The 26,089-nt window shown below is 42.2% G+C and overlaps 1 protein-coding gene across 2 annotated transcripts in view; it reads left to right on the plus strand.

Moving 5' to 3' along the window:
- The window catches only part of KATNAL1 (katanin catalytic subunit A1 like 1), a 117,878-nt gene that overhangs the window by 72,148 nt on the left and 19,641 nt on the right, over positions 1-26,089 (plus strand). For both annotated transcript variants that reach the window (XM_081083605.1, XM_081083604.1), the window contains exons 6-9: positions 465-570; positions 8,482-8,640; positions 9,348-9,474; positions 24,029-24,163. In XM_081083605.1, the coding sequence (XP_080939731.1) occupies positions 465-570; positions 8,482-8,640; positions 9,348-9,474; positions 24,029-24,163 (527 nt within the window). The remainder of the gene's footprint in view (positions 1-464; positions 571-8,481; positions 8,641-9,347; positions 9,475-24,028; positions 24,164-26,089) is intronic.

Below are 26,089 nucleotides of genomic sequence, written 5' to 3' on the forward strand. Positions count from 1 at the left end.
AAATGTCAGGTGGTCATAATAATCTGGCCACTCAGTGTATGTAAAAGACTAAGTGACCAAACGACAGTACAACTGGTCGACTGACCACTAGGGGGCAGATGCTCAATGCAGGAGCTGCCCCTTGGTGGTCAGTGCGCTCCCACAGCCAACCTTCCATGGCCAGCCAGCCAACCTCCCACAGCCCCTCTCCCTGGCTGGCCCGCCCCGATGGCCCCTATTGAGCCCGCCAGCCAATTTCCCGCAGCTCCTCCTGGCCGGCTGGCCAACCTCCCACAGCCCCTCCCCCCAGCCACCTCCTGCAGCCCCTATTGGCCCCAATCACCGGCCAGGCTGAGGAACCCCACCCATGCACAAATTCATGCACTGGGCCTCTAGTAATTTTATAAGTTAAAAAAAAGAATTAGTATTGGTCACCAATGAAAGCCATCTTTGAATAAACATGAAACTTTGCTGTTCTTACAAAGGGATGACATAGCAGATCTGGAAGAAGCTAAGAAGTTGCTAAGGGAAGCTGTTGTTCTTCCAATGTGGATGCCTGACTTCTTCAAAGGGATTAGAAGGCCCTGGAAGGTGAGAATTTATTAAAATGACAGGTATGAAAATGCTGCTTGCATGATAATTAAAGACAGCATTGTAGTTTCTATATGTGTTTCTTAACTCAGTTTGTAAAGGTTGGGGGAAGTTTGTATTTTTCCCAAATTCCTGGATTTGAATTTGTAGTTGAGTTGTGCAATCTCTGCATGACAGGAAAAGGGCTTGGAGTATGGAAACTATAGTCTTTAATTATGTCACTTTACTCAGGGTTGCTCAGCTAGAGATTAGTTTTAAGAATTTTCTAGATGTCTATTTCTGTAAATAAGTTAACAAGCAAAGTAAACAGTAATCATAATAGTCTTTTATAATAAAAGTTTGATCATATAAATACCTTTCTAAAAGTTGACATATTTCTCACTAATTATTTTGATCACTTCATCTCAGACATAATCAGAACGTGTGTTTCTTTTCTTCTTCTTATTATTATTTTTGATCCTCACCTAGGGATTTTTTTCCATTGACTTTTTAAAACTATATTTTATTGATTTTTTACAGAGAGGAAGGGAGAGGGATAGAGAGTTAGAAACATCGATGAGAGAGAAACATCGATCAGCTGCTTCCTGCACACCCCCTACTGGGGATGTGCCCGCAACCAAGGTACATGCCCTTGACCAGAATTGAACCCGGTACCCTTGAATCCACAGGCTGACACTCTATCCACTGAGCCAAACCGGCTAGGGCTCCATTGACTTTTTAGAGAGAGGGGAGGGGAGGGAGGAAGGGGGAGAGAGAGAGAGAGAGAGAGAGAGAGAGAGAGAGAGAGAGAGAAACAAACATCGATGTGAGAGAGATACATTGATTGGTTGCCTCCGGGATGTGCCCCAACCAGGGCCAGGGATTGATCCTGCAACTGATGTATGTGCTCTTGACCCAGAATCAAACCCATGACTCTTTGGTCCACAGGTCAACCCTCTAACACTGAGTCAAACCAGCCAGGGTTGTGTGTTTCCTTTCAGCTTGCCCTCTGCTTTAGAATGTAAAGCCTGCCTAAAACTAGTTCCTCCTAAGTCTAGTGTTTTCCTGTTAACATATTGAAAAACCCTTCCAACAGCTGCTGTCTGAAACGTAGGTCTTAACATAGGCAGAGCCTTTCTTTATTCTTACAGGTAGAGTGCAGTAAAAGAGTAGTCTTTCTTTGCCCTCCTGAATTAGCTGAGAAGGTCTGTTTCTTTTCTCAATCCTTGCTCCTGTTTCTTTACACAAGTAGCTGGGGCACCATGGCATTTCCATTGCTTCTCACAACTTAAAGACTTCAATAGACTGTTACAGATTTATCTAATTTGGGGAACATATTACCATACATTTTCCCTTTATTATAACTTCTAAAACAATATTTTAAAGAGGGAATAAGGTCTTAAAATAGGTATTTAAAGGAGTTTTAAAGTAGCTGTAAACTACCTTCATGAGGAGACCTGTAAGTTTTCAGCAGGAGGGCGATTTGCAAATGTGAAAGATCACCGTGGCAGCAGTATGGAAGATAGATTGGAGGTGGCATAGATTGCATATAGATGAGGAGTCTGGTCAGGAGGCCATTGCAGTAGTAGTCTAGCCAAATGATGAGGACCTGCATTAAGGCATCTATTATTTGGCTAAATGAACAAATGGGTGGGTTTATGAGAGACTAGAGGCCTGGTGCACAAAAATTTGTGCACTCGGGGGGTTCCCTCAGCCTGGCCTGTGCCCTCTTGCAGTCGGACCCCTCGGGGGATGACCACCTGCAGGCTTAGGCCCTCTCCCCAGGGGATTGGGCCTAAGCTGGCAGTCAGACATCCCTCTGGCAGCCCGGGAGCCCTCAGGGGATGTCCACTTGCCAGCGGGGAGCAGGCCTAAGCTGCAGTCGGACATCCTTAGCGCTGCTGAGGAGGCGGGAGAGGCTCCCACCACCACCACTGTGCTGGCAGCCATCAGCCTGGCTTGTGGCTGAGCAGAGCTCCCCCTATGGGAGCGCACTGACCACCAGGGGACAGCTCCTGCATTGAGCTTCTGGCCCCTGGTGGTCAGTGTGTGTCACGGTGACCAGTCATTCCCAGTCGTTCTACTTTAGGGTCAATTTGCATATTACCCTTTTATTATATAGGATAGAAGCCTGGTGCACTGGTGGGGGCCGGCTGGTTTGCCCTGAAGGGTTTCCTGGATCAGGGTGGGGGTCCCGCTAGGGTGCCTGGCCAGCCTGGGTGAGGGGCTGATGGCTGTTTGCAGGCTGGTCACACCCCCTTCAGGGTGGGGGTCCCTCCTGGGGTGCCTGGCCAGCCTGGGTGAGGGGCTGATGGCTGTTTACAGGCTGGTCAAGACCCCCCAGTGGGGACCCTCACTCCATGGAGGTTTGGCCAGCCTGGGTGAGGGGCTGATGGCTGTTTGCAGGCTGGCCACACCCCCTTTAGGGTTGTGGAGTCCCTGCTGGGGTGCCTGGCCAGTCTGGGTGAGGGGCTGAGGGCCATTTTCAGGTTGGCCAAGCCCCCCCCAGCGACGGAAGCTCCTAGCCTCTCCTTTTTTTCTTTTTTATTCTGGGATATATTTACCTTCTATAATTGAAACTTTGTAGCCTTGAGAGGAGCTCAGAGCCAGCCAGGGCGGGCGGGAGGGAAGCTTGGCTTCCTCCATCGCCAGGGGCAACCCAAGCCTCCTGCTTGCTCCAGCTCCGTGGCCACGGCCTGCTGAAAGCAGGTATCTGGGGTTTATTTACCTTCTATAATTGAAACTTTGTTGCTTTGAGTGGGGCTCAGGGCCGACCACGGCAGGCGGGAAGCTTGGCTTCCTCCATCATTGGGGCAACCAAGCCTCCTGCTTGCTCTAGCTCTGTGGCTGCTGGCCGCCATCTTGGTTGGGTTAATTTGCATATAGAAGCTCTGATTGGCTGGTGGGTGTGGCTTAAGGCATAGTGAAGGTACTGTCAATTTGCATGTTTGTCTTTTATTAGTGTAGATGTTTAAGAGGTATGTGATAACATTATGGCTGATAGTTTATAGGAATAAGGGAGAGGGACAAGTTTTATGATGTGCCAATTTCAGGTTGACTTGAAGGAGTATGCAGTTATTTCTGACACCCACTACCCAAATTGGTCCAAACTTTACAAGTTAAGGGCAGTTTTCCATAAGACTGCCCTACTTAAGATGCTGCTGCAAACTTGGGGGTCCTCAGGTCACCCTCACTTCTGACCACCTGGCTATAAATTTGGGGCTTCTCACTACCCCTTCAGGTTCAGTAATTCTCTAGAAAGACTCACAGAACTTAGGAAAGCATTATACTTAAGATTACAGTTTTATTATAGCAAAAGGAATTAATTCAGAGTTAGCCAAGGGAAGAAATACAGAGGGTGAGATCTGGGATTCTGCTGAAAGTAAAGCTTCTGTGTTCTCTCCCTGTGGAATTAGGATGCTTTACCCTCCTAGCATGTGGATGTGTGACAATGCATAGACTGCAGTGATGGTGAACCTTTTGAGCTCGGTGTGTCAGCATTTTGAAAAATCCTAACTTAACTCTGGTGCCTTGTCACATATAGAAATTTTTTGATATTTGCAACCATAGTAAAACAAAGACTTATATTTTTGATATTTATTTTATATATTTAAATGCCATTTAACAAAGAAAAATCAACCAAAAAAATGAGTTCGCGTGTCACCTCTGACACACATGTCATAGGTTAGCCATCACTGGCATAGAGTGTTTCCAATAGGGAAGCTCACTCAGATTCAGTGTCCAGTTTTTATTGGGGTTTCATTACATGGTCATGATTGATTGAATCATTGTCCATCTGTCTCAATCTCCAGTCCCGCCTTCCTCTCTCCAGTGTCCCAACCCTCTAAACCAGCCATGGGCAAACTACGGCTCGCGGGCCAGATCCGGCCCGTTTGAAATGAATAAAACTAAAAAAAAAAAAAAAGTCTGTACCCTTTTATGTAATGATGTTTACTTTGAATTTATATTAGTTCACACAAACACTCCATCCATGCTTTTGTTCCGGCCCTCCGGTCCAGTTTAAGAACCCATTGTGGCCCTCGAGTCAAAATTTTTCCCACCCCTGCTCCAAACCCTCTAATCACATGGTTGGTTTATATAGCAAGCCCAGCCCCCATCCTGAGTCATCTCATTAGCATAAACAATATAGGGGCCCTCCATGAGCCACCTCATTAGCATAAAATTTCAGGGCTCAACATGAACAAAGACACTTCTGTCAGTTGGGAAATTCCAAGGATTTAGAGTCTTCCTCCCAGGAACTGGGGTAAAAGGCCAACTAAATTATTTATTATACTAGAGGCTCAGCGCACAAAATTTGTGCACTGGGCGGGGGGGGGTCCCTCAGCCTGGCCTGTGCCCTCTCACAGTCTGGGACCCCTCGTGGGATGTCCACCTGCCGGCTTAGGCCTGCTCCCCGGGAGATCAGGCCTAAGCTGGCAGTCAGACATCCCTCTGGCAGCCCAGGAGCCCTCAGGGGATGTCCACTTGCCAGTGGGGAGCAGGCCTAAGCTGCAGTTGGACATCCTTAGCACTGCTGAGGAGGTGGGAGAGGCTCCTGCCATCTATGCTGTGCTGGCAGCCATCAGCCTGGCTTGTGGCTGAGCAGAGCTCCCCCTATGGGAGCGCACTGACCACCAGGGGGCAGCTCTTGCATTGAGCGTTTGCCCCCTGGTGGTCAGTGTGTGTCATAGTGACTAGTCATTCCCAGTCGTTCTACTTTAGGGTCAATTTGCATATTACCCTTTTATTATATCCCTGGTGCATGGGTGGGGGCTGGCTGGTTTGCCCTGAAGGGTGTCCCAGATCAGGGTCGGGGTCCTGCTGGGGTGCCTTGCCAGCCTGGGTGAGGGGGTGAGGGCTGTTTCCAGGTTGTCCACATCCCCTTCAGGGAGGGGGGTCCAGCTGGGGTGCCTGGCCAGCCTGGGTGAGGGGCTGATGGCTGTTTGCAGGCTGGCCACAGCCCCTTCAGGGTGGGGGTCCCTTCGGGTGCCTGGCCAGCCTGGGTGAGGGGCTGATGGCTGTTTACAGGCTGGCTATAGCCCCTTCAGGGTGGGGGTCCCCGCTGGGGTGCCTGGCCAGCCTGGGTGAGGGGCTGATGGCTATTTTCAGGCTGGCCATGGCCCCTTCATGGTGGGGGTCCCTGCTGGGGTGCCTGGCCAGCCTGGATGAAGGTCTGATGGCTGTTTGCAGGCTGGCCCCCAACCACCCAAGCTCCCAGTGGAGGCTGGCTGGAAGCAGGTATCTGGGATTTATTTATCTTCTATAATTGAAACTTCGTTGCCTTTTGCGGAGGCCACAGCCGACCAGGGCAGGTGGGATGCTTGGCTTCCTCCATTGCCGGGGCAACCAAGCCTCCTGCTTGCTCCAGCTCCGTGGCTGCCGGCTGCCATCTTGGTTGGGTTAATTTGCATATAGTCGCTCTGATTGGTTGGTGGGCGTGGCTTGGGGGTGTAGTGAAGGTACTGTCAATTTGCATGTTTCTATTTTTTATTAGATTAGATTAGTGGCCTGGTGCATGAAATTTGTGCACATTAAAAGGGAATTAATTAGAGGAAATATTTTAATATTGCTATTTGCCCTTTCTCTATAATAGGAGTGTCAGAGATGATAGAAAATTAGTAAAATGTATATGAAATCTCCCTCCTGTCAGAGTCTGGGGCGCACCACGGGACCCAGAGTTAAGTCCCCGTCCACCTGCACGCACTTCGAAATCGCAGGAGACCCAGTCCCGGCCTGCCCCACCCCCGTCAAGCCCCTCTGGGCAGGGGGTGCAGCCTCAGGTCCCCTGACCCGGTGCCAGGTGGGGATCTCAATATCAGGTCCCCCATAAAGCCCCGCTTGGCGGGGGGCACAGCCTGAGGTCCCCCACCCCGGCCAGATGCTATGCAGCCTCAGGTCCCTGCTGTTTGGTCATTATGTGATGGAGTCCTCACCAGTTTGCATATTACCCTATTATTAGATAGATAGGGTACAATGAACTGATATTGGAAATTGAGAAAAGGAACAGATTTAAATAGGGACAAAATATGTTTAGGTAAATGCTCAGCAGGTAATTGGAAATAGAGGTCTGGAGCTTAAAATAGAGTGAGTTAAAATTGTAAGATATAAATGGTGGTTTATAATATGCATGTGGATGAAATTGTTCAAGGAGTTTATAAAAGAACACAAAAGATTTAGAATTGCTTTGGGAATGTAAAGTGCAGGGCGAAGAGGAGATCTGAAGACACTGAAGATAGTCATGATGAAGAAGTATCAGGAAAGAGCAGTGTCCTAGAACCAACCCCGAAAAGATGGGTTTCAGGAAGGGGGGAATGAATACCAAGTATCAGCAACATCGAGGTCAGAGAGAAAGAACATGTGAGTTGAAAAGTGACTTGTGGATTAATAAATAGGTATTTTTAGTGAAGTAGTGGAGGCAGAAGCCAGATAGTAGCTCGTGAAGAAGCAATAGTAAGCTTAAGCCATTTCTTTAAGAAGGCTAGCTGAGAGGGAAGGAGAGGTATACAGTAGCTAGAGGATTTGAAGTTAAGCCAAGGATTATTTAAAAATGGGACAGATTTAAATATGTTTATATACTAAGGCAGTGGTTCTCAACCTTCTGGCCCTTTAAATACAGTTCCTCATGTTGTGACCCAACCATAAAATTATTTTCGTTGTTACTTCATAACTGTAATGTTGCTACTGTTATGAATCATAATGTAAATATCTGATATGCAGGATGGTCTTAGGCGACCCCTGTGAAAGGGTCGTTCGACCGCCAAAGGTGTCGCGATCCACAGGTTGAGAACCGCTGTACTAAGGGGAAAGAGCCAATAGAGAAGGAAATACAGGAAATAGATGAGGTAATCAAAAGAGTAATGTCATGATGAGTTCAGAAGTATAAATATTGTACCACATCTAATGTTAGAAAAGGGAGGGGCCATTAGAAAGAGAAGTATGAACTTGGCTATCGCTATGCCTATACCTTTAGTTGTTTTGGTAGTTTTCAAAATAGCAATCTCATGCACAGTTAAAGGCTCCTTGAAAAGCACAAAGTTTTTAATAAAACTAGTGTTTTAAATCCTGGTGATCCCTGTTTGTTCTGGGTATCAAGATTCTACAGCTAGTTTCTGAATGTAGTTATGAAACTTTGATGAGCATATAGCTTTCAAAGTTGATATCCCTAGCTTATTAAACTAAATTAACAAATGGATCAGAATTCCTTTTGATATTACCAACTATTATGCAAAAGAAACGTGGTGTTAACTATGATCTGAGCTTCCATTAAAAATGGATAGTGAAGTAAGTGTTAAGAGTCTATTAGTCTTCAAGACTAGAGAATTAGTCTTCTCAAATATTCTTTACTCCTCATTGATTTCTTTTTATAGACTACCTTTCTGCTTATTTATTTTCCAAAGTGAGGAATAACTACAATTTCACTTTTGGTCCATATTTAGTAGCTCTTTTTATTAGTAACAGTATTTTTTATAAACTATTATCTAGCACATTAAACTGATAAAATGTTAGCTAATTTGATTATGTTTGAATTACTACTAGATTTTAGTTACTGTATTAATTGAGAATGGATTCTTCTTTTTGATTAAAAGCTGTATATTATAATGTGTTGTGGAAGATAGGCTTCTAATCTTATTTTTTTTTTTGCTTACACAGAGCAGTTACTCTTGAGTGGTATTTAAGACTATGCATATTTATCTTCTGCCAGGCTTAGGAAAGTTGGGTAGGTTCTTTCTGAATGTATAAGAAGATTCCTTGTTGTCTAGGCCCTTTGTTAACCCATCTCTGAGTATCTCTGATTTGAGACATTTTGTGAAATCTTCTTCATTTTTTTCTATCTATAAAATGATACGGGAAAATTTTTCTCTACTTAATAGCCAATATTTTATAAGAAAGTATTTTAATCTGATAAATCATTTACATCTTTTGAAATTTCAGGGTGTGCTGATGGTTGGACCCCCAGGCACTGGTAAGACCATGCTAGCTAAAGCTGTTGCCACTGAATGTGGCACAACATTCTTCAATGTTTCCTCCTCTACACTGACATCCAAATATAGAGGTGAATCTGAGAAATTAGTCCGTCTGTTGTTTGAAATGGTGAGTGATAATATATTTGGATTTCAAAGTACTTTTGGTATAAGCAATGGTATCCCTATAAATCTAGATCCACTCATCTATGGCAGGTGTCGTTGTAGTTTAATAAGTAGTTCTTGGCAGACTAATAAGATATGGTGTGGTGGGGTTTCTGGAATTGTCAGTGTGTCTTTGATGTATCTTCCTCCCTAAGGTAAAGGAAGGCTCTGTGGCATCCTATCCAGCGAGAGTCAAAGAGACTTTGGAAATGTGTGTGGTGTGACTGACATTTCTGGATCTCTAGTGAGATGGTTGAGCAGAAGTGTATTTTAATATATATTTTAAAAATGAGTTAGATATTGATCTATCATTAAAGTTGGTTTCTTTTCATAAGGGGTTTGCAATAGTTACTTAAGAATGCTTATTTGAGGAAAGAGATTGATGACTTGTCTTTTAAAAATGTTTTGTATTATGGAAAGTTTCAAACAGAAGAGTAGAAAGAATAGTACTAAAAATCCCCATTTATTTGTCACCGGACTTAGCCAACCATATAACTTACCTTTTATTTTTAGAAATTTACTTTTTTTATATGAATAACCAAATGGTGGCATTGAAGCAGTGAGAAACTTCTCTTTTTTAACCATGATATTAGGAGGAAATGGCACTATTTAAAAATATTCAGATTGTTTTATGAGATAATCAAATGATTCCTTTAACGTATTTTCACAAAGGCTAGATTTTACGCCCCCACTACGATCTTCATTGATGAGATAGATTCTATCTGCAGTCGAAGAGGGACCTCTGATGAGCACGAAGCAAGTCGCAGAGTCAAGTCTGAGCTACTCATTCAGATGGATGGTAATTGATGTTTAATTACTGTCTCAAAACTTATATTTCCTTTTTGAGCTTTGTGTAGATTAATACTTTGGAAATTCTCAGTGAATGGACTCAAAGGCAGCCTGCATTTATTTATAATCATCTGTTCATCCACTTATTTATTCATTTGTTCATGCATTCAAAAAGCGCTTACTGTATACTTGTTATGAAATGTGCACCATTTTAGGTTGTGAGGGTAAAAAGAAAAGGAATGCCATGGCCTTTAAATAACTTATTACTTAGAGCAAAGGTTCTAGAGAAGTGGTCTGGGGTCCCAGGGCTCTTTCAGATCCTTTTAAAAGGGCTGCAAAGACTAAACTATTTTTATAATAATATTAAGACATTATTTACCTTTTTTCACTGTCATTCTCTTACAAGTGTACAGTAAAGTTTTTCAGAGGCTGTAAGACATGTACGATATAATAAATAGATGGAAAGCAGAAGCAGGTATGAGAATCTAGCTATTCTCTATGGAGTCACACATTAAAGAGATTTGCAAAAATGTATTCTTCTTACTAATATTTTTTATTTGGAAAATCATTGTTATTTTTCATAATATGTTATTTACATTAACAAATAATGGATTCATTGTCACTTTAAAGTGAATTAGTATTTTTAAAAATTCTCAGTTTTAATTTCTGATGATAAATATTGATAGCTGTACTCCACAAACACATAAGAGATCTTTGGAGTTAAATAATTTTTAAGGGTATATAAAGATCCTGAGACCAAAAAGTTTGAGAACCACTGATCTAGATGGGAAGCAGGCAACTGGACAGACAATTACAATACATTATAATTTCTGTGGTAAATAAACTCTGGGCGTAGTGAAAACATAGCAGGAGAGGTGCCACCAAGACTAAGGGAGTCATGGAAGGGAATAGCCAAGTTGGGCTTTGAAGCATTAGTATAAGTAATTCAGACAAAGAAGAAAAGGCATTGAGGAGCCATTGAAGGAAGAGTGACAAGCCCTGAGCTGCTTTTATTATTATTATTATTTTTAAATCTTTATTGTTGAGAGTATCACAGATGTCTCACTCCCCGCACCCATTACTCCCTTCCACCTGGTTCCTGCCTTGTCTCAGGCCTTCACCAAACCCTGCTGTCTATGTTCATAGATAATGCATATCCTATATAATAAAAGGATAATATGCAAATAGACAGAACGGCAGAACAACCGAACAACCAATCAAAGTGTAATATGCTAATGATATGCTATGGCTGCTCAACCGCTCACTATAACGTGCACTGACACCAGGGGGCAGACAGTCAACTGGTCGATGAGTCGCTATGACATGCACTGACCACCAGGGGGAAGACAGTTGACTGGCCAACCAGTCACTGTGATGTGCACTGATCACCTAGTGGCAGATGCTCCAACCGGTAGGTTAGCTTGCTGCTGGGGTCTGGCCGATAGGGACTGAGTGAGATGGGCCAGACATGCCCTGGAGCCCTCCCGCGGTCCCTTCCCAGCCCAATTGTGCATCAGTGGGATCCCTCAGCCTGGCCTGTGCCCTCTTGCAATCTGGAACCCCTCAGAGAATGTTGGAGAGCTGGTTTCAGCCCGATCCTGCAGGCCACTCCTCTTGGGAGGGCACCAGATACAGGGCTCATGACTGGTGAGCACTGCTGCGGCAACACAAGCCTCTCCCAATCGGGACTGATTGGGCATGAGCCTGCGGCAGACACAGTGGGGTCGGGATGAGTGGGAGTGGCAGGTAGGAGCTGCAGGCGGTGTTGGACTCTGTGTTTCGGCCCGATCCCTGCAGGCCACCCAGAGGGACCCCGCCTGTGCATGAATTTGTGCACCCGGCCTCTAGTGTGTATATAAGATCTTTGGTTAATCTCTTCCCACCCTCCTCCCCCCTTCCTTCTGAGATTCGTTAGTCTGTTCCTTGCTTCCATGCCTCTGATTCTATTTTATTCACCAGTTTCTTTTGTTCATTAGATTTCTTGTTAGTTTATTTTGATTTTTAGATATATATGTATTTTTTGCCATTTTATTGTTCATATTTTTTTAAGTTTTATTTTATTGTTTAAAATATTACATGTAGTATTACATATGTCTCCTTTTTCCCCCATTGACCTCCCTCCGGCCACCCCCACCCCCTGGCACATGCTCTCACACCCCTAGTGTCTGTGTCCATTGGGGTTATTGTTCATATTTTTTATCTCTTCTTCTTCTTCTTTTTCTTCTTCCCCTCCTCCCCCTCCTCCTTCTCCTCCCCCTCCTCCTCCTCCTCCCCCTCCTCCCCCTCCTCCCCCTCCTCCCCCTCCTCCCCCTCCTCCTCCTCCTCCTCATCACCCTCCTCCCCCTCCTCCTCCTCCTCCTCCTCCTCCTCCTCCTCCTCGCCTCTCCTCTCCCTCCTCCTCCTCCTCCTCCTCCTCCTCCTCCTCCTCCTCCTCGCCTCTCCTCTCCTCTCCTCTCCTCTTCTCTCCTCTCCTCTCCTCCTCCTCCTCCTCCTCTCCTTCTTCTTCTCCTTCTCCTTCTCCTTCCTCCTCCTCCTCCTCATCTTCCTCCTCCTGCTCTCCCCTCCCCTTCCTTTTCTTCTTCCCCCTCCCCCTCATTCTCTTCCTCCTCCTTCTCTTCCTTTTCCCTCCACTTTCTCCTCTTCCTCTTCTTAAACAATACCCTTCAACATGTTAACATAAAATACATTCAAACCTGTAAAGAATTTTTGTGAGTTTATTTGAGCCAAACTGTCGACAATTGCCAAGAAGCAGAATCTCAATGTTTTGGGATAATGCTCTGGAGAATGGTGTTTGTTTGTTTTTGTTTTTGTTTTTTTACCTTGTTTTATACATTACAATCAAAAGAGGAGATGTAAGTGAATTACATCAACTCCATTAGTGATAGATTAGGGGGACAGGAAAAAGCAAAGTGGAGAAACCCCTGGGATTGGATAAAAAATAAAATGATAGACACATACTTCTTTTACTTAGGCAGATGCAGGATAGTTAACAGTCAGGAAGTAACTCAATAACAATGAGGGGATTTGTGGTCTCCACAGAGCAGTGCCTGTGCTTTGAGGGTGTTCGGAAAAAGGAAAATTACTTTGACATTCCAATGATATGTTATTGTGGATGCAAAAAGACAGTAGGCTCAGTTAGGCAAAGATTGATCTTTGTCAGAGAAGATACTGGTCTAAGACGTGACTACCCACCATAACTGCTTTTTGTTAAAGTTTTAATTTCAGACCAACCTATGCGGTTACTTTAGGTCTTTGAGTTTGCAATACCACCCTGCAGGCCTTCCCTGAGCTTGTCAGGTTAGCATGTGGCCCCTTTTTTGTCCACAAACATTTCATGTAATACTGGTATGGTAGTTTTGAACTCATTTAGCTTTTTTTGCTTTGTTTGTGAAGCTCTTTATTTGACCCTGAATGCTGAATGAGAGCTTTGCTGGGTAAAGTAATCTTGATTGTAGGTCCTTACTATTCATCACTTTGAATAGTTCTTACCACTCCCTTCTGGCCTGCAAAGTTTCTGTTGAGAAATCAGCTGACAGTCATGTGGGTGCTCCCTTTTAGGTAACTAACTGCTTTTTTCTTGCTGCTTTTAAGATTCTCTCTTTGTCTTTAACCCTTGGCATCTTAATTATTATGTGTGTTGCTATGGGCCTCTTTGGGTTCCTCTTGTTTGGGACTCTCTGTGCTTCCTGGACTTGTAACTCTATTTCTTTCATCAGGTAGGGGAAGTTTTCTGTCATTATTTCTTCAAATAAGTTTTCAATATTTTGCTCTCTCTCTTCTCCTTCTGGCACCCCTGTAATGTGAATGTTGGTAAACTTGAAGTTATCCCAGAGGCTCTTTACACTGTCTTCATATTTATTTATTTTTCTTTTTGCTCTTCTGATTGGGTATTTTTTGCTTCCTCATATTCCAAATTGTTCATTTGATTCTTGAAATCCTCTACTCTGCTGTTGAATCTTCGTAAATTATTTTTTATTTCAGTTGGTGTAAGCTTAATTTTTGACTAGTCCTTTTTCATGTCTTTGACATTTTCACTAAGATACTTGAAATTTTCATGAAGATACTTGAGTAACCTTATAACCATGGTTTTAAACTCTGTATCAAGTAGTTTGCGTGCTTCCATTTCTTTCATTTGTGACATGTTTCTTTGACTCTGGATTTTGGCTGCTTTCCTATGTTTCTTTCTGTATATTAGGTAGAGCTGCTATGTCTCCTGGAATTGGTAGAGTAGCCTTGTGTAGCAGTCCTGTAGGGCCCAGTGGCTCAGCCTCCCCAGTCACCTGCACTGGGCATTCTAGGTATGCCCCTGTATGGGCTGTGTGCACAATCTTGTAGTTGAGCTTTGATTGTTTTTGGCATCACTGGGAGGAGTTGACCTCCAAGCCAATTGGCTGTGAGGACCAGCTGCGACTACAGTTGGAGAGCTGCTGTGAAGAGAATACCCCTATGGAGCAGGACTTGCTTCAGTGGGGCTTTGGTTCTCACTGAGTCTGTCCGTTGAATGTATTGCTTATTGATGTGTAGAGTTGTAGTCGGCTGTGGTCTGAAGCTGTCCACTGGGTGCACTGGCTCTAGGGCCTCCAGGGAGGTGCAAAGTAAGCCAGTGCCTGGGGCCACCTGGTAGGAGCTACAGAGAGATCTGCAGATAGCTGCTATTTGTTCTTTGGATTGGGCTTAGAGTTGCCCATGTGAGGCCCAGCTGTGTAGCAAGGCAGGCTGATGCTAATGCCTGGTCTTGGGCCTTTTATTGACAGATTTGGGGCACACTGTCACTAGCTGCAGCTTGTTTGAGAGATTTTAACAAAGTCTGAAGCCTGAGCCAGGGTAGGCCATTCATACGGAAATATTGCTGCAAACAGCTTGTGTAGGGCTGAAAATTGGATAGGGCAGGGTCTCAGGAAATCTCCAGGAAGGAGCAAAGTGTTGTTCCAGGCTGATGGAGACTCAGATATGGCTGCTAGTCATCCCTGCAACAACGGAGGTCCCAGCTCAGGAACAATGACTTTGTGAGGATCCCCTTCTGGGAGTAAGTCACCCCCAAGTTCCTGCCCCGATGCTAGGCAATCCAGTTCCTCCCTGTATGTCCCTGGGTCCCTCCTGAAGCTGCCTAGTGCTGGGAGTCCCGAGTACGTTCATGTGCCAGCCCTTAAATGGAACACCTGGGTCTCCATCAGCCTCTGTGCCTTTCAGCCACAATCCCTGCTGTTTCTTATAGCCATAAATGCTTCTCTTCCCAGCTCTGGGACAATGGGCTAGGGGTCTGGTGTGGGACTGGGACCCCTTGTTCCACATGGGAAGCCTTCACAGAGGTGATCTCCCTCCTGATTTAAAAAAAAAAATGGCACATGTGGGTGTCAGACCAGCTTGTTCTGCCCCTCCACCTTTCCTATCAGTCTCAATGTGCTTTTTTCTTTACTTCTCTAGTTGTAGGACTTCCATTCAGCCAGCTTTCAGACAGTTCTAAATGATGGTTATTCTGTATTTTAGTTGTGGGAGGTGACATTTATTGAACACTTATAATGAGTATTGTATACAGTGCCAGTCACTGTAAGATAAATAAAATAAATGTACTACAAGTCCCTTTTCTCAAAGATTTTGCCATTTTAATTTCTGCTGAGATGTAAGAGAAAGAAGTGAATGTGTTATATTTTGGGGGAATGGATATAGAGGAAAACATTATATGTTTTAAAAATATCACTGAATAAGGATTTAGTCATCTGAATTTCATTTAGGGGTATTTATAACTCTTTCTGATTATTAGTTGGACAACTTGAATCTTTGTGATAATGATTCAAATAGTAGTTTAGTCATATTCATCTGGGTCCCTTTAAATCCACTACTTTGTTATACTAGGCTAGAAACTCTGATAAAGTTTGTGAGTTGTTGATATATTTATTTTTTTCACTGCATATTTTCCAGTGTTTTCATTGTATAACCTGAAGTTTTTTGTTCTAAAATTTTAATTCTAGAAAAAGTAGACTCTCTCTATATATGTTTGGTTTGCTATAAAAAGAAACGGTATTTTCAGTAGTGACTGATTATTAGGTTTACTCTTAAATTTCTTGTTTATTTTTTTCTGAGTTACTTAGAAGTTTGAAGGACAAAACTATTCCAATATAAACTGCCTTTCAAAATTATTGTTGCATGCTAGTATATTAAGTCCTAAATATGAATTCCATTCTCTTCTCCTTTCTTGAAAAATATCAAATAAATTAGACTAACGACCAAAATAAAATATTTGAAGTGAGAGATCCAAGATGGCAGCAAAGTAGGTAGAAGTTACACTCACCTCCCAGGACCAAATCAAAATTATAACTAAATTATAGAATAATAAACCTGAATAACCAACTGAAGACTAGCTGAACAGAAGTCTTATAACTACAGATCTACATAAGAAACCATACTGAGACTTTTAGGAAAGGTAGAGATTCAAAATGGGCTGACCCTGAACTCATGTGCAGTTGAGAATATGAAGGGCTATCTCAGCTGCGTAAGTTCCCCCTGAGGAGTGAGAGCTCTCAACCGTATGCCTGGCTCCCCAGCCTAGAGCACAAGTGCCGGGAAGAAGAGCCTACATAACATCTGGCTGTGAAAATTAGTGGGGATTCTGTCCAGCAGTGTGAGGTGGTAGGCTGCTAGAAACCCAGGTACCCTCATCATCAGGCACTCACCCTGGGCTCCGGCAGAGGAATGGCAGCTCAGAGTAGACTGAAGTCATACAGGGAGATTGGGTTCTGTGGTTTTGGGGAGAAGGCTGGAGGGACCTGTGTTGAATTCCTGTGTTGAATTCCTCTCCATGCTGCTCACAGATGCCATCATTCCTGGGTTGAGTACTTCCCTCCATAATGCCTCAGCCTGGGGGAATGCACTAGCCTCACACTCCTGACTCCCTGTTGTCCCACCCTGCCAAACTCCCACTCTCGAGGAATCAGCTAGCTGTGGTCAGCCTGGGCTTGAGTTGCAGACTTTCTTGGAAGGTTCTTCAGGATGTTTAGGTAGACTTGGGGTGCCAGAGACATTTTGCACAGGGAGAGTCTTGAGTGTAGTGGCTTTAGAGCAAGGTCCAATTTTTACATGTGTTTGGCTGGCAACACCTATCATTCTCCCTCCCCCGCAGGCTCCCCCCACACCCTCCAGCATCAGCCTCAGTAGAAGCACTAGCCCCATTCTCCTAAGTCAGTTTGGCCATACCCTGCCAAGCCTGCATCAAGCAAGGGAATTTGGCTAGCTGTGACTAGCTTGCACCTGCATTGTACTCTTTTTTTTTGGAAGCTTATCAAGGAGGTAGCCCAGACTTGGTCACAGTATCTCACATAGACCTGCATCAGAGCCCATCCCAAGAGGTCCCAGAACCAACACACATGGTGGCTGACTTGAGACCAAACCAGAGCATGACCTGATTTAATTCCGTAAGTGGCACACCTAAAGGGAAATCTTGGCAGGCACGAGACATGCTGAGGCAATTCCACTTTCTGAGTCAGCCTCCACACAGCAGTTTGTACACTGTGGTTGGGGCAGTCCTCACAGTCAGCGAGCCTCTGGGCCAATGGATGGCCAACAGCAATCACAACTAAACTACATCAGATGAGCTTACAGATCCCACACAAGGGACATTCCTGGAGCACATAGCTCAGTTGATTGGGGAGATTGTACCACTGAGCCCCACAGGGCATCTACTACATAAGGCCACCTTACCAAGACTGAGAAATAGCAATCTATCTAATTCCCAGAAACAAAAACAAAGAGTCATTTAAAAGGGGAAACAAATGAAAGAACAATAGCAATCACCAGAAAAAGAAATAAATTAAATGGAAGCAGGCAATGTACCAGATACAAAGTTCAAAATTATGGTTAAAAGGATGCTCTTCAACAAAGAGATAGCAAATATGGAAAAGGACACAGAAACCATAAAAGAGAACTAGTCAGAAATGAAGAATACACTAGAAGGAATCAACAGCAGACTAGATGAATCAGAGTATCAAATCAGCAATTTGGAACACAAGATGAAACCAAAGAGACCCACACCAAGACACATCATAATTAAAATGTCAAAGGTTAAAGACAAAAAATCTTAAAAGCAACAAGAGAAAGACAGTTATCAGCAAGGGAGCTCCCATAAGACTGTCAGGAAGTAATGAAAAGCAAGGACCTACAACCAGACAACTCTACCCAGCAAGGCTATCATTTAATATTGAATGAGAAATAATGAGCTTCCAGACAAGAAAAAGCTGAAGGCATTTATTACCACCAAACAAGTATTACAAGGAAATGTTAAAGGCACTTCTTTAAGGAGAAGAAAAAAAGAGGAACATAAGTATGTATAATAAAAATGACAATAAATATGTACCTATTAGTAATCACTTTAAGTATAAATGGATTAAGTGCTCCAATCAAAAGACACAGAGTAGCTGAATGGGTAAGGAAACAAAATTCATGTATATACTGTCTACTGGAGACCCACCTCAGATTGAAAGACACATGTAGACTGAAAATAAAAGGATGGAAAAAGATATTTCATGCACATGGGAAAAAAAAGCTAGGGCATCAATTCTTATAGCAGACAAAATAGACTTTAAAACAAAGGCTATAATAAGATACAAAGCAGGACATTATAAAGGGATCTATGCAAAAAGAAGATATAACCCTCCCTAACCAGTTTGGCTCAGTGGATAGAGCATTGGCCTGCGGACTGAAGGGTCCCAGGTTCGATTCTGGTCAAGGGTACCTTGGTTGTGGGCACATCCCCACTAGGGGGTGTGCAAGAGGCAGCTGATAGATGTTTCTCATCGATGTTTCTAACTACTCTATCCCTCTCCCTTCCTCTCTGTAAAAAAATGAATAAAATATATTTAAAAATAAAGAAGATATAACCCTTGTAAACATTTATGCATCCAAATAGGAACACCTGAATATATAAAGGAAATCTTTTAGGAAATATATGGAGAAGTCAATAGTAACGCAGTCATTGTAGGGGATTTTGATGTCAATGGATAGATCTTCCAGACAGAAAGTCAATAAGGAAATAGCAGCCTTAAATGACACACTAGACAAGATTGATTTAATTGATGTTTTCAAGAGCATTTAACCCCGAAGTAGCAGAATATACATTCTTAACATGTATCATTATTAGGATAAACCACATTAGGACAGAAAACAAGTCTCAATAAAGTTAAGAAGATTGAAATCATATCAAGATCTTCTCTGACCACAATTTACAAGAAAATAACTGAAAAGCATTAAAACACATGGAGTCTAAATAACATCTTCCCAAATTATGAATGGCTAAGCAGTGAGATCAAGGAAGAAATCAAAAGATACCTTGAGACCAATGGAAATGAGAATACAACAACCCCAAATCCACAATGAAAAGCAGTTCTAAGAGGTAAATTCATAGCATTTCAGACCTATCTCAAGAAACAAGAAAAATCTCAAATAAACAATTTACTAGTTATCTTACATTTAGGGGAATTAGAAAAAGAGCAACAAGCAAAGCCCTAAGTGACTAGAAGGAAGGAAATAATAAAGATCAGAATGGAAATAAATGAAACCGTCTAAAAAAAATACAAAAGATCAATGAAACCAATAGCTGCTCGTTTGAAAAGATAAACAAGATTGGTAAACCTTTAAGCAGATTCATTAAGGAAAAAAAAGAGAAAGGACGACCCCCCCCCCCCAAAAAAGAAATTATAAATGAAAGATAAAAGGTAACAACTGATAACAGAAGTACAAAGGGTTATAAGAAAGTCTTATAACAACTACATGCTAACTAATTGGACAATCTGGAAGAAATGGATAAATTCCTAGAAATATAAAATCTTCCAAGAGTGAATCAAGAAGAAATAGAAAATCTGATCAGACCAACAAAATCAAAGCAGTAATTAAAAAACCCAAACAAACTTCACAACAAACAAAAGCCCTGTACTGGATGGCTTCACAGGTGAATTTTACCTAACATTCAAAGAAGTAACACCTATCCAGCTCAAACTATTCCATAAAATTCAAGAGGAAGGAAGACTTCCAAGCTCATCTTACAAGGCCAGCATTTATAGTAATTCCAAAACCAGATAACGATACTACAAAGAAAGGAAATTATAGGCTAACTAGAGGCCTGGTGCATGAAATTTGTGCACTGGGGGATGGCTTTCCCTCAGCCCATCTTACACCCTCTCCAATCTGGGACCCCTTGGGGGATATCTGACTGCCAGTTTAGGCCAGATCCCACCGGCAGTCGGACATCCCTCTCACAATCTGGGACTGCTGGCTCCCAACCGTTCGCCTGCCTGCCTACCTGATTGCCCCTAACCACTTCTGCCCGCCAGCGTGATCACCCCCTAATGAGTCCCCTACCGGGCTGATTGATGCCTACCTGCTCCCCTGCCAGCCTGATTGTCCCCAACTGCCCTTTCCTGCAGGCCTGGTCCCCCCAGCTGCCCTCCCCTGCCAGCCTGGTCACCCCCAACTGCCCTTCCCTACCAGCCTGGTCGCCTCTAATTGCCCTCCCCTGCCGGCCTGGTTGCCTCTAACTGCCCTCCCCTGCAGGCCTGGTCCCCCCCAACTGCCCTCCCCTGCAGGCCCAGTCACCCCCAACTGCCCTCCCCTGCCAGCCCAGTCACCCCCAACTGCTCTCCCCTGCTGGCCTGTTTGCTCCCAACTGCCCTCCCCTGCCGACCATCTTGTGACGACATGGGCGTGGCCATCTTGTGAGAAGGTGTGATGGTCAAGTTGCATATTACCTCTTTATTACATAGGACTTTATTATATAGGATATCCTTGATAACAGATACAAAAGTTCTCAATAAAATATTCGCAAATTAAATTCAGCAATGCATTATAAAGATTATACACCATGATCAAGTGGGATTTTTTCCTGGGATGCAAGGTTGGTACAGTATTTGCAAATCAATTAATGTGATATATGTAAACAAAATGAAGGATACAATAATATGAACATATCAGTAGATGCAGAAAAGCATTTGACAAAACCCAGCATCCATTTATGATAAAAACTTTCAGCAAATAGAGGGAACATATGAGGGAACCAAGGGAGCATACTTCAACATGCTAAAGACCATATATGACAAACTAACAGCTAACATACTCAGTGGAGAAAACTAAAAGTGTTTCCCTTAAGATCAGGAACAAGACAGAGATGTTCACTGTTACCACTCTTATTCAACATAGTTCTATAAGTCCTAGCTACAGCAGTCAGATAAGAAGTAAAAGAAATCCAAATTGGATAGAAGTACAACTGTCATTTGCAGATGGCATGATATTGCATACAGAGAACCCTAAATATTCCACCAAAGAACAACTAAAAATGATAACTGAATTCAATGAAGTAAGAGGATACAAAATAAGTATTTAGAAATTGGTTGCATTTTTATACACAAATAGTGAAATATCAAAAAGGGAACTAAAAAATAATCCATTTGCAATTGCATAAAAAAAGAATATCTAGGAATAAATTTAATCAAGGACATAAAAGACCTGTACTCGGAAAATTGTAAGACACTGAAGAAAGAAATTAAAGAAGATACGAGTAAGTGGAAGCATATACCGTGTTAATGGATTGGAAGAATTAACATCACCAAAGCAATCTATAGATTGAATGCAATTCCTATCAAAATACCAATGGAATTTTTCACAGAACTAGAACAAATAATCCAAAAATTTATATGGAACCATGAAAGATTTTGAATAGGCATAGCAGTGTTGAGAAAAAAGAACAAAATTGGAGGTATCACACTACCAGATACCAAACTATACTACAAACTATCCTCCTATGGTAATCAAAACAGCATGATACTGGCATAAAAACAGACACATAAATCAATGATACAGAATAGAGAGCCTAGAAATAAACCCACACGTAGATGGTCAATTAATCTCTCTATATATAAAAGCCTAAGTGACTGTTAGAACCAGATGACCGGCCAGTAGCTATGATGCGCACTGACCACCAGGGGGGCAGACACTCAGTGCAGGAGCTGCCCCCTGGTGGTCAGTGTGCTTCCACAGCCAACCTCCCATGGCCAGCCAACCTCCCACAGTCCCTTCCCCTGGCCGGCTGGCCCCAATCAGCCCCGATTGCTGGCCAGGCTGAGGGACCCCAACCATGCACAGCAGGCAAGAACATACAGTGAGATAAAAACAATCTATTCAATAAACGGTGTTGGGAAAACTGGACAGATACATGCAAAAAAAAAATGACACTAGACCACCTTCTTACACCCTATATGAGAACAAGTTCAAAATGGATTAAAGACTTACATGTGAGAACTTACAAAATTCCTAGAAGAAAACATAGGCAGTACATTCTCTGATATTTCTCTTAGCAATATTTTTTTTCTGGTATATCTTTTTAGGCAAGGGAAACAAAAGAAAAAAATAAAAGTTATGAGAGTTCATGAAAATAAAAAGTATTGCACAGCAAAAGAAACCATCATCAAAATGAAAATACAACCTACTGAGTGGAAGAAGATATTCGCCAGTGATACATCTGATAAGGGGTTAAGTATCCAAAATTTATAAGGAACTCATACAACTAAACATCAAAAAAGCCCAAACAATCAAATTAAAAAATGGGCAGAAGACCTGAATAAACACTTTTCCAAAGAGGACATAGAGATGGCCAATAGACATACGAAAGGATGCTCAAAATCATTAATCATCAGAGAATTGCAAGTTAAAACCACAGAGAGATACCACCTCAGACATACCACGCACACCTGTCAGAATGGCTACCCTATATAATAAACGCCTAATATGCAAATTGACCAAACGGCAGAATGACCGGTTACTATGACGCGCACTGACCACCAGGGGCAGCTTCTGCGTTGAGCTTCCCCCTGGTGGTCAGTGCACTCCCACAGGGGGAGCATGCTCAGCCAGAAGCCGGCCTTATGGCTGGTGAGCGCAGTGGTGGTGGCGGCAGCCTCTCCCACCTCTGCTGTAGGCGGGCGGTAAGGAGCAAGGGGTCCCAGACTGCAAGAGGGATGTCTCACTGCTGGCTTAGGCCCAATCCCCGGGGGTTTGGGCCTAAGCTGGAAGGCAGACATCCCCTAAGGGGTCCCAGACTTTGAGAGGGCGCAGGCCGGGCTGAGGGTCCCCCTCCTCCAGTGCATGAATCTCATACACCAGACCTCTAGTCATTAATAAATCAACAAAAAACAAATGCTGGCGAGGATGTGGAGAAAAGGGAATCCTAGTGCACTGTTGGTGGGAATGGAGATTGGTACAGCCACTATGGAAAACAGTATGGAGGTTCTTCCAAAAATTTAAAATGCAACTGCTTTATGACCCAGCAATTCCATTCTGGGTATATATTTATAGAAATCCCAGACAGTAATTTGAAAAGTTATATTAACCCCTATATTCATTGCAGCATTATTTATAATAGCAGAGATATAGAAGCAACTCAAGTGCCCATGAACAGATGATTATATAAAAAGTGGTGGTATAAATGTTTATATGTGTATACACACACATATACATACATACATACATACACACAATGAAATATTACTTGGGCATAAAAAGAATGAAATTTTACCATTTGCGACCACATGGATGGACCCAGAGGGTATTATGCTAAATGAAATAAGTCAGACAGAGCAAGACAAATATCAGATTATTTTATTTATATGTGGAAATTAAAGAGCAAAATAAACGAATAAAAGTAGAAACAGCCTCATAGATATAGAGATCAGACTGATGGTTGCCAGAGGAGAGGGAGGTTGGGGGTGCTAGGTGAAAGATGTGCAAATTGGTATTCACAAAATAGTCCAGGGTATGTGAAATACTCAATAATCTATATATATAAAAGCCTAAGTGACCGTCCAATCATCTGACCAGTAGCTATGACACACAATGACCACCAGGGGGCAGACTTGGCAGCTGTGGTTCTAAGGTGACACACCTGGAACCAGAGAGGAGGGAGTCTGATTCCGGGGTGCATCACCTGAGAAGTGCCCTCTTGCAATCCAGGACCCCTTGGGAAATGTTGGAGAGCCGGTTTCAGTCCAGTCCCCGCAGGCCAGGTCGAGGGACCCCATCAGTGCATGAATCTGTGCACTGGGCCTCTAGTATTGTAATAACTATATACAGTGCCAGGTGGGTACTTGAAATATCGGGGGGAATCACTTTGTAAATGATTGCCTAACCACTATGCTGTACACCTTAAGCTAATATAAAATTATATTGAATGTAAACTTTAATTGAAAAGTAATATTTAAGAAAATAACAATTTTTGAGGAACTTCATGGTTTAAAAAATCAGAGGGATAAAACAGAAGAATCTTTCATGCCTTTTCTTTTCAGAGGAATATACTTTATTTTCTTACAGGAAAAAAAGGTTTTTCTTGTTGGATTAGAATCCTATAATAGATGATGTGAACTCTTCAGTTTCCTTTTTTATAGTTATCTGTTGAAGTGCCTTGTCTGCCACCATCTAGAAGTCAGAAGGACTGTTATTTTTATCATTGAGCCTATCACCAGCCTGTGACTGATGCTTGGAGTGTTAGTAGAATGAAAAAATAATGGACTTTTTCCTCTTACTGTATGTAGGTGTTGGAGGAGCTTTAGAGAATGATGATCCTTCCAAAATGGTTATGGTATTAGCTGCTACTAATTTCCCATGGGATATTGATGAAGCTTTGCGAAGAAGATTAGAGAAGAGGATTTATATACCTCTCCCAACAGGTACAATGTATTCCCTTTACAGTGTTTCATTTTTTTTTCCTGTTATCTTTTTTCCCCTCTTGTCCTTATTCCATTGACATTCTGCTAAAATAAGTTTTTAGCATTACAAAACCTATTTGCAGTACATTTCAGAGCAGCTCTTACACTTAGAGCAGAATTCATGTTAATAAATTGGGTAGGACATCTTAGTTTTTACTTTTAAACTTCAAGAGTCTTCATTAAACTTTGTGTTTAAAAATAAAGTTTCCTTGAGATATTCTGCTTTAGAAAAATACCATTTTATCCTATTGATGAACATTGAAATTTTCTTAAGGATTTTTTTTTAGATTTATGTATTCAGTGAGATGTATAAATCTTTAGTGTAAATTTGATGAGTTTTGCCAAGTGAATATTCCTGTTTAATTATTATCCTACTCAAGATGTAGGATATTTCTTTTATTCCAGAAAGTTTCTTTGTGCCTCCTACCAATTAATCCAAACCCCTTTTACTTTCCTGATTTTTATCACCATAGATTAGTTTTACATATTATTAAACTCCATATAAATGGAATCATGACATATGTACTTGTGTATGTGGTTACTACTCAACATAATGTTTTTGAGATTTATGCATGTGGTTACATGTATCAGTAGTTTATCTGTGATATTATTATACTGAAATTTTTTATTCTCCTTTTGATGGACATTTGAGTTATTTTGACTATTATGAATGAAGCTATAAATATTCTCATACAAATATTTTTATGTACGAATGTTTTTATTTCTTTTGGGAAACGTAGATAAGAAAGGAGTAGGTGGATCATAGTGTAGGTATATGTTTGATTTTGTAGCACCCAGACTGTTTTCCTTAGTGGTTGTAACATTTTATACTTCCATCATCAATAAAAGATTCCAGTACTTCCACATCTTTGTCAGCATTTAGTATTGTTGGTATTTTAATTTTAGTCATTTTAGTTAAGTGTGAAATGTCATTTTGTTATGGTTTTAATTTGCATTTCTCTGGTGACTAATGATGTAGAGCATCTTTCTATGTGCCTGTCGGTCATTGGTATATCTTTTGTACAATGTCTTTTCAAGTATTTTGTACAGTTTTTAATTGGTTTATTTGTTGTCTTATTAATGCAATTTAGTTCTTGATCATATACATGCATTATTAATATTTTCTTCCACTTTATGGTTTCCCTTTCAATTTTCTTTATGGTGTCTTCAATAAGCAGAAGTTTTAATTTTTATTAAGTCTTGTCAAATTTTTCTTTTTGGATAGTGCTTTTTGTGTCTTAAGAGTCTTTGCTTACCCTAAGGGTCAAAGGTTTTCTTCTTCATGATGTCTAGGGTCAGAAATGGGAAGGTTCAGTAGCTAAAGGTGACCCCACATCTGGAGCCTGGGATCATTTGGAATGCTGTTACCCACATGCCTGGTGGTTGAGGCCTAGGGCCTCAGCTGGAGTACCTCCATGTTACCTGTAGACAGATTTCATACATGGTAGCTCAGGGCTCCAGGTGTGATTATTACACTGGAAAAGTTGCAAGGTGCATTATTAGGACCTAGCCTTGAGGTCATGAATTGCCACTTCTGCCTTACTCTGGGTGGAAGTATTTACAAGCCCAGCCATTTTCAGGAGGAAGGAAATTAGACTGCCTTTGGGTAGGAGAGAGGCAAGGCCCCATTGTAGGAGCATGTGTGGGATAAAAGAAACTCTTGCAGTCATCTTGTTAAATCCAGCTTTCCATGATCACCTGAAGGCAAGAAGTCAAGTAACAGGACAGGTGGAGCTTGGCCTGACACTAAATCTCCTCTTAGTTCTTGCATCTAAAAATGGCAGTGTCCACCTGGTCAGCCTAATGGACTCCTTTTTCCAACCCCCTCTAATTCTGTATTCTTTAGACTAACCTCCTTAACCATAAAGGCATCATCGTCTCGTGGAC

This window comes from Myotis nattereri (genome assembly GCF_964212035.1).
Source record: "Myotis nattereri genome assembly, chromosome: 2".
NCBI classification, from domain to species: domain Eukaryota; kingdom Metazoa; phylum Chordata; class Mammalia; order Chiroptera; family Vespertilionidae; genus Myotis; species Myotis nattereri.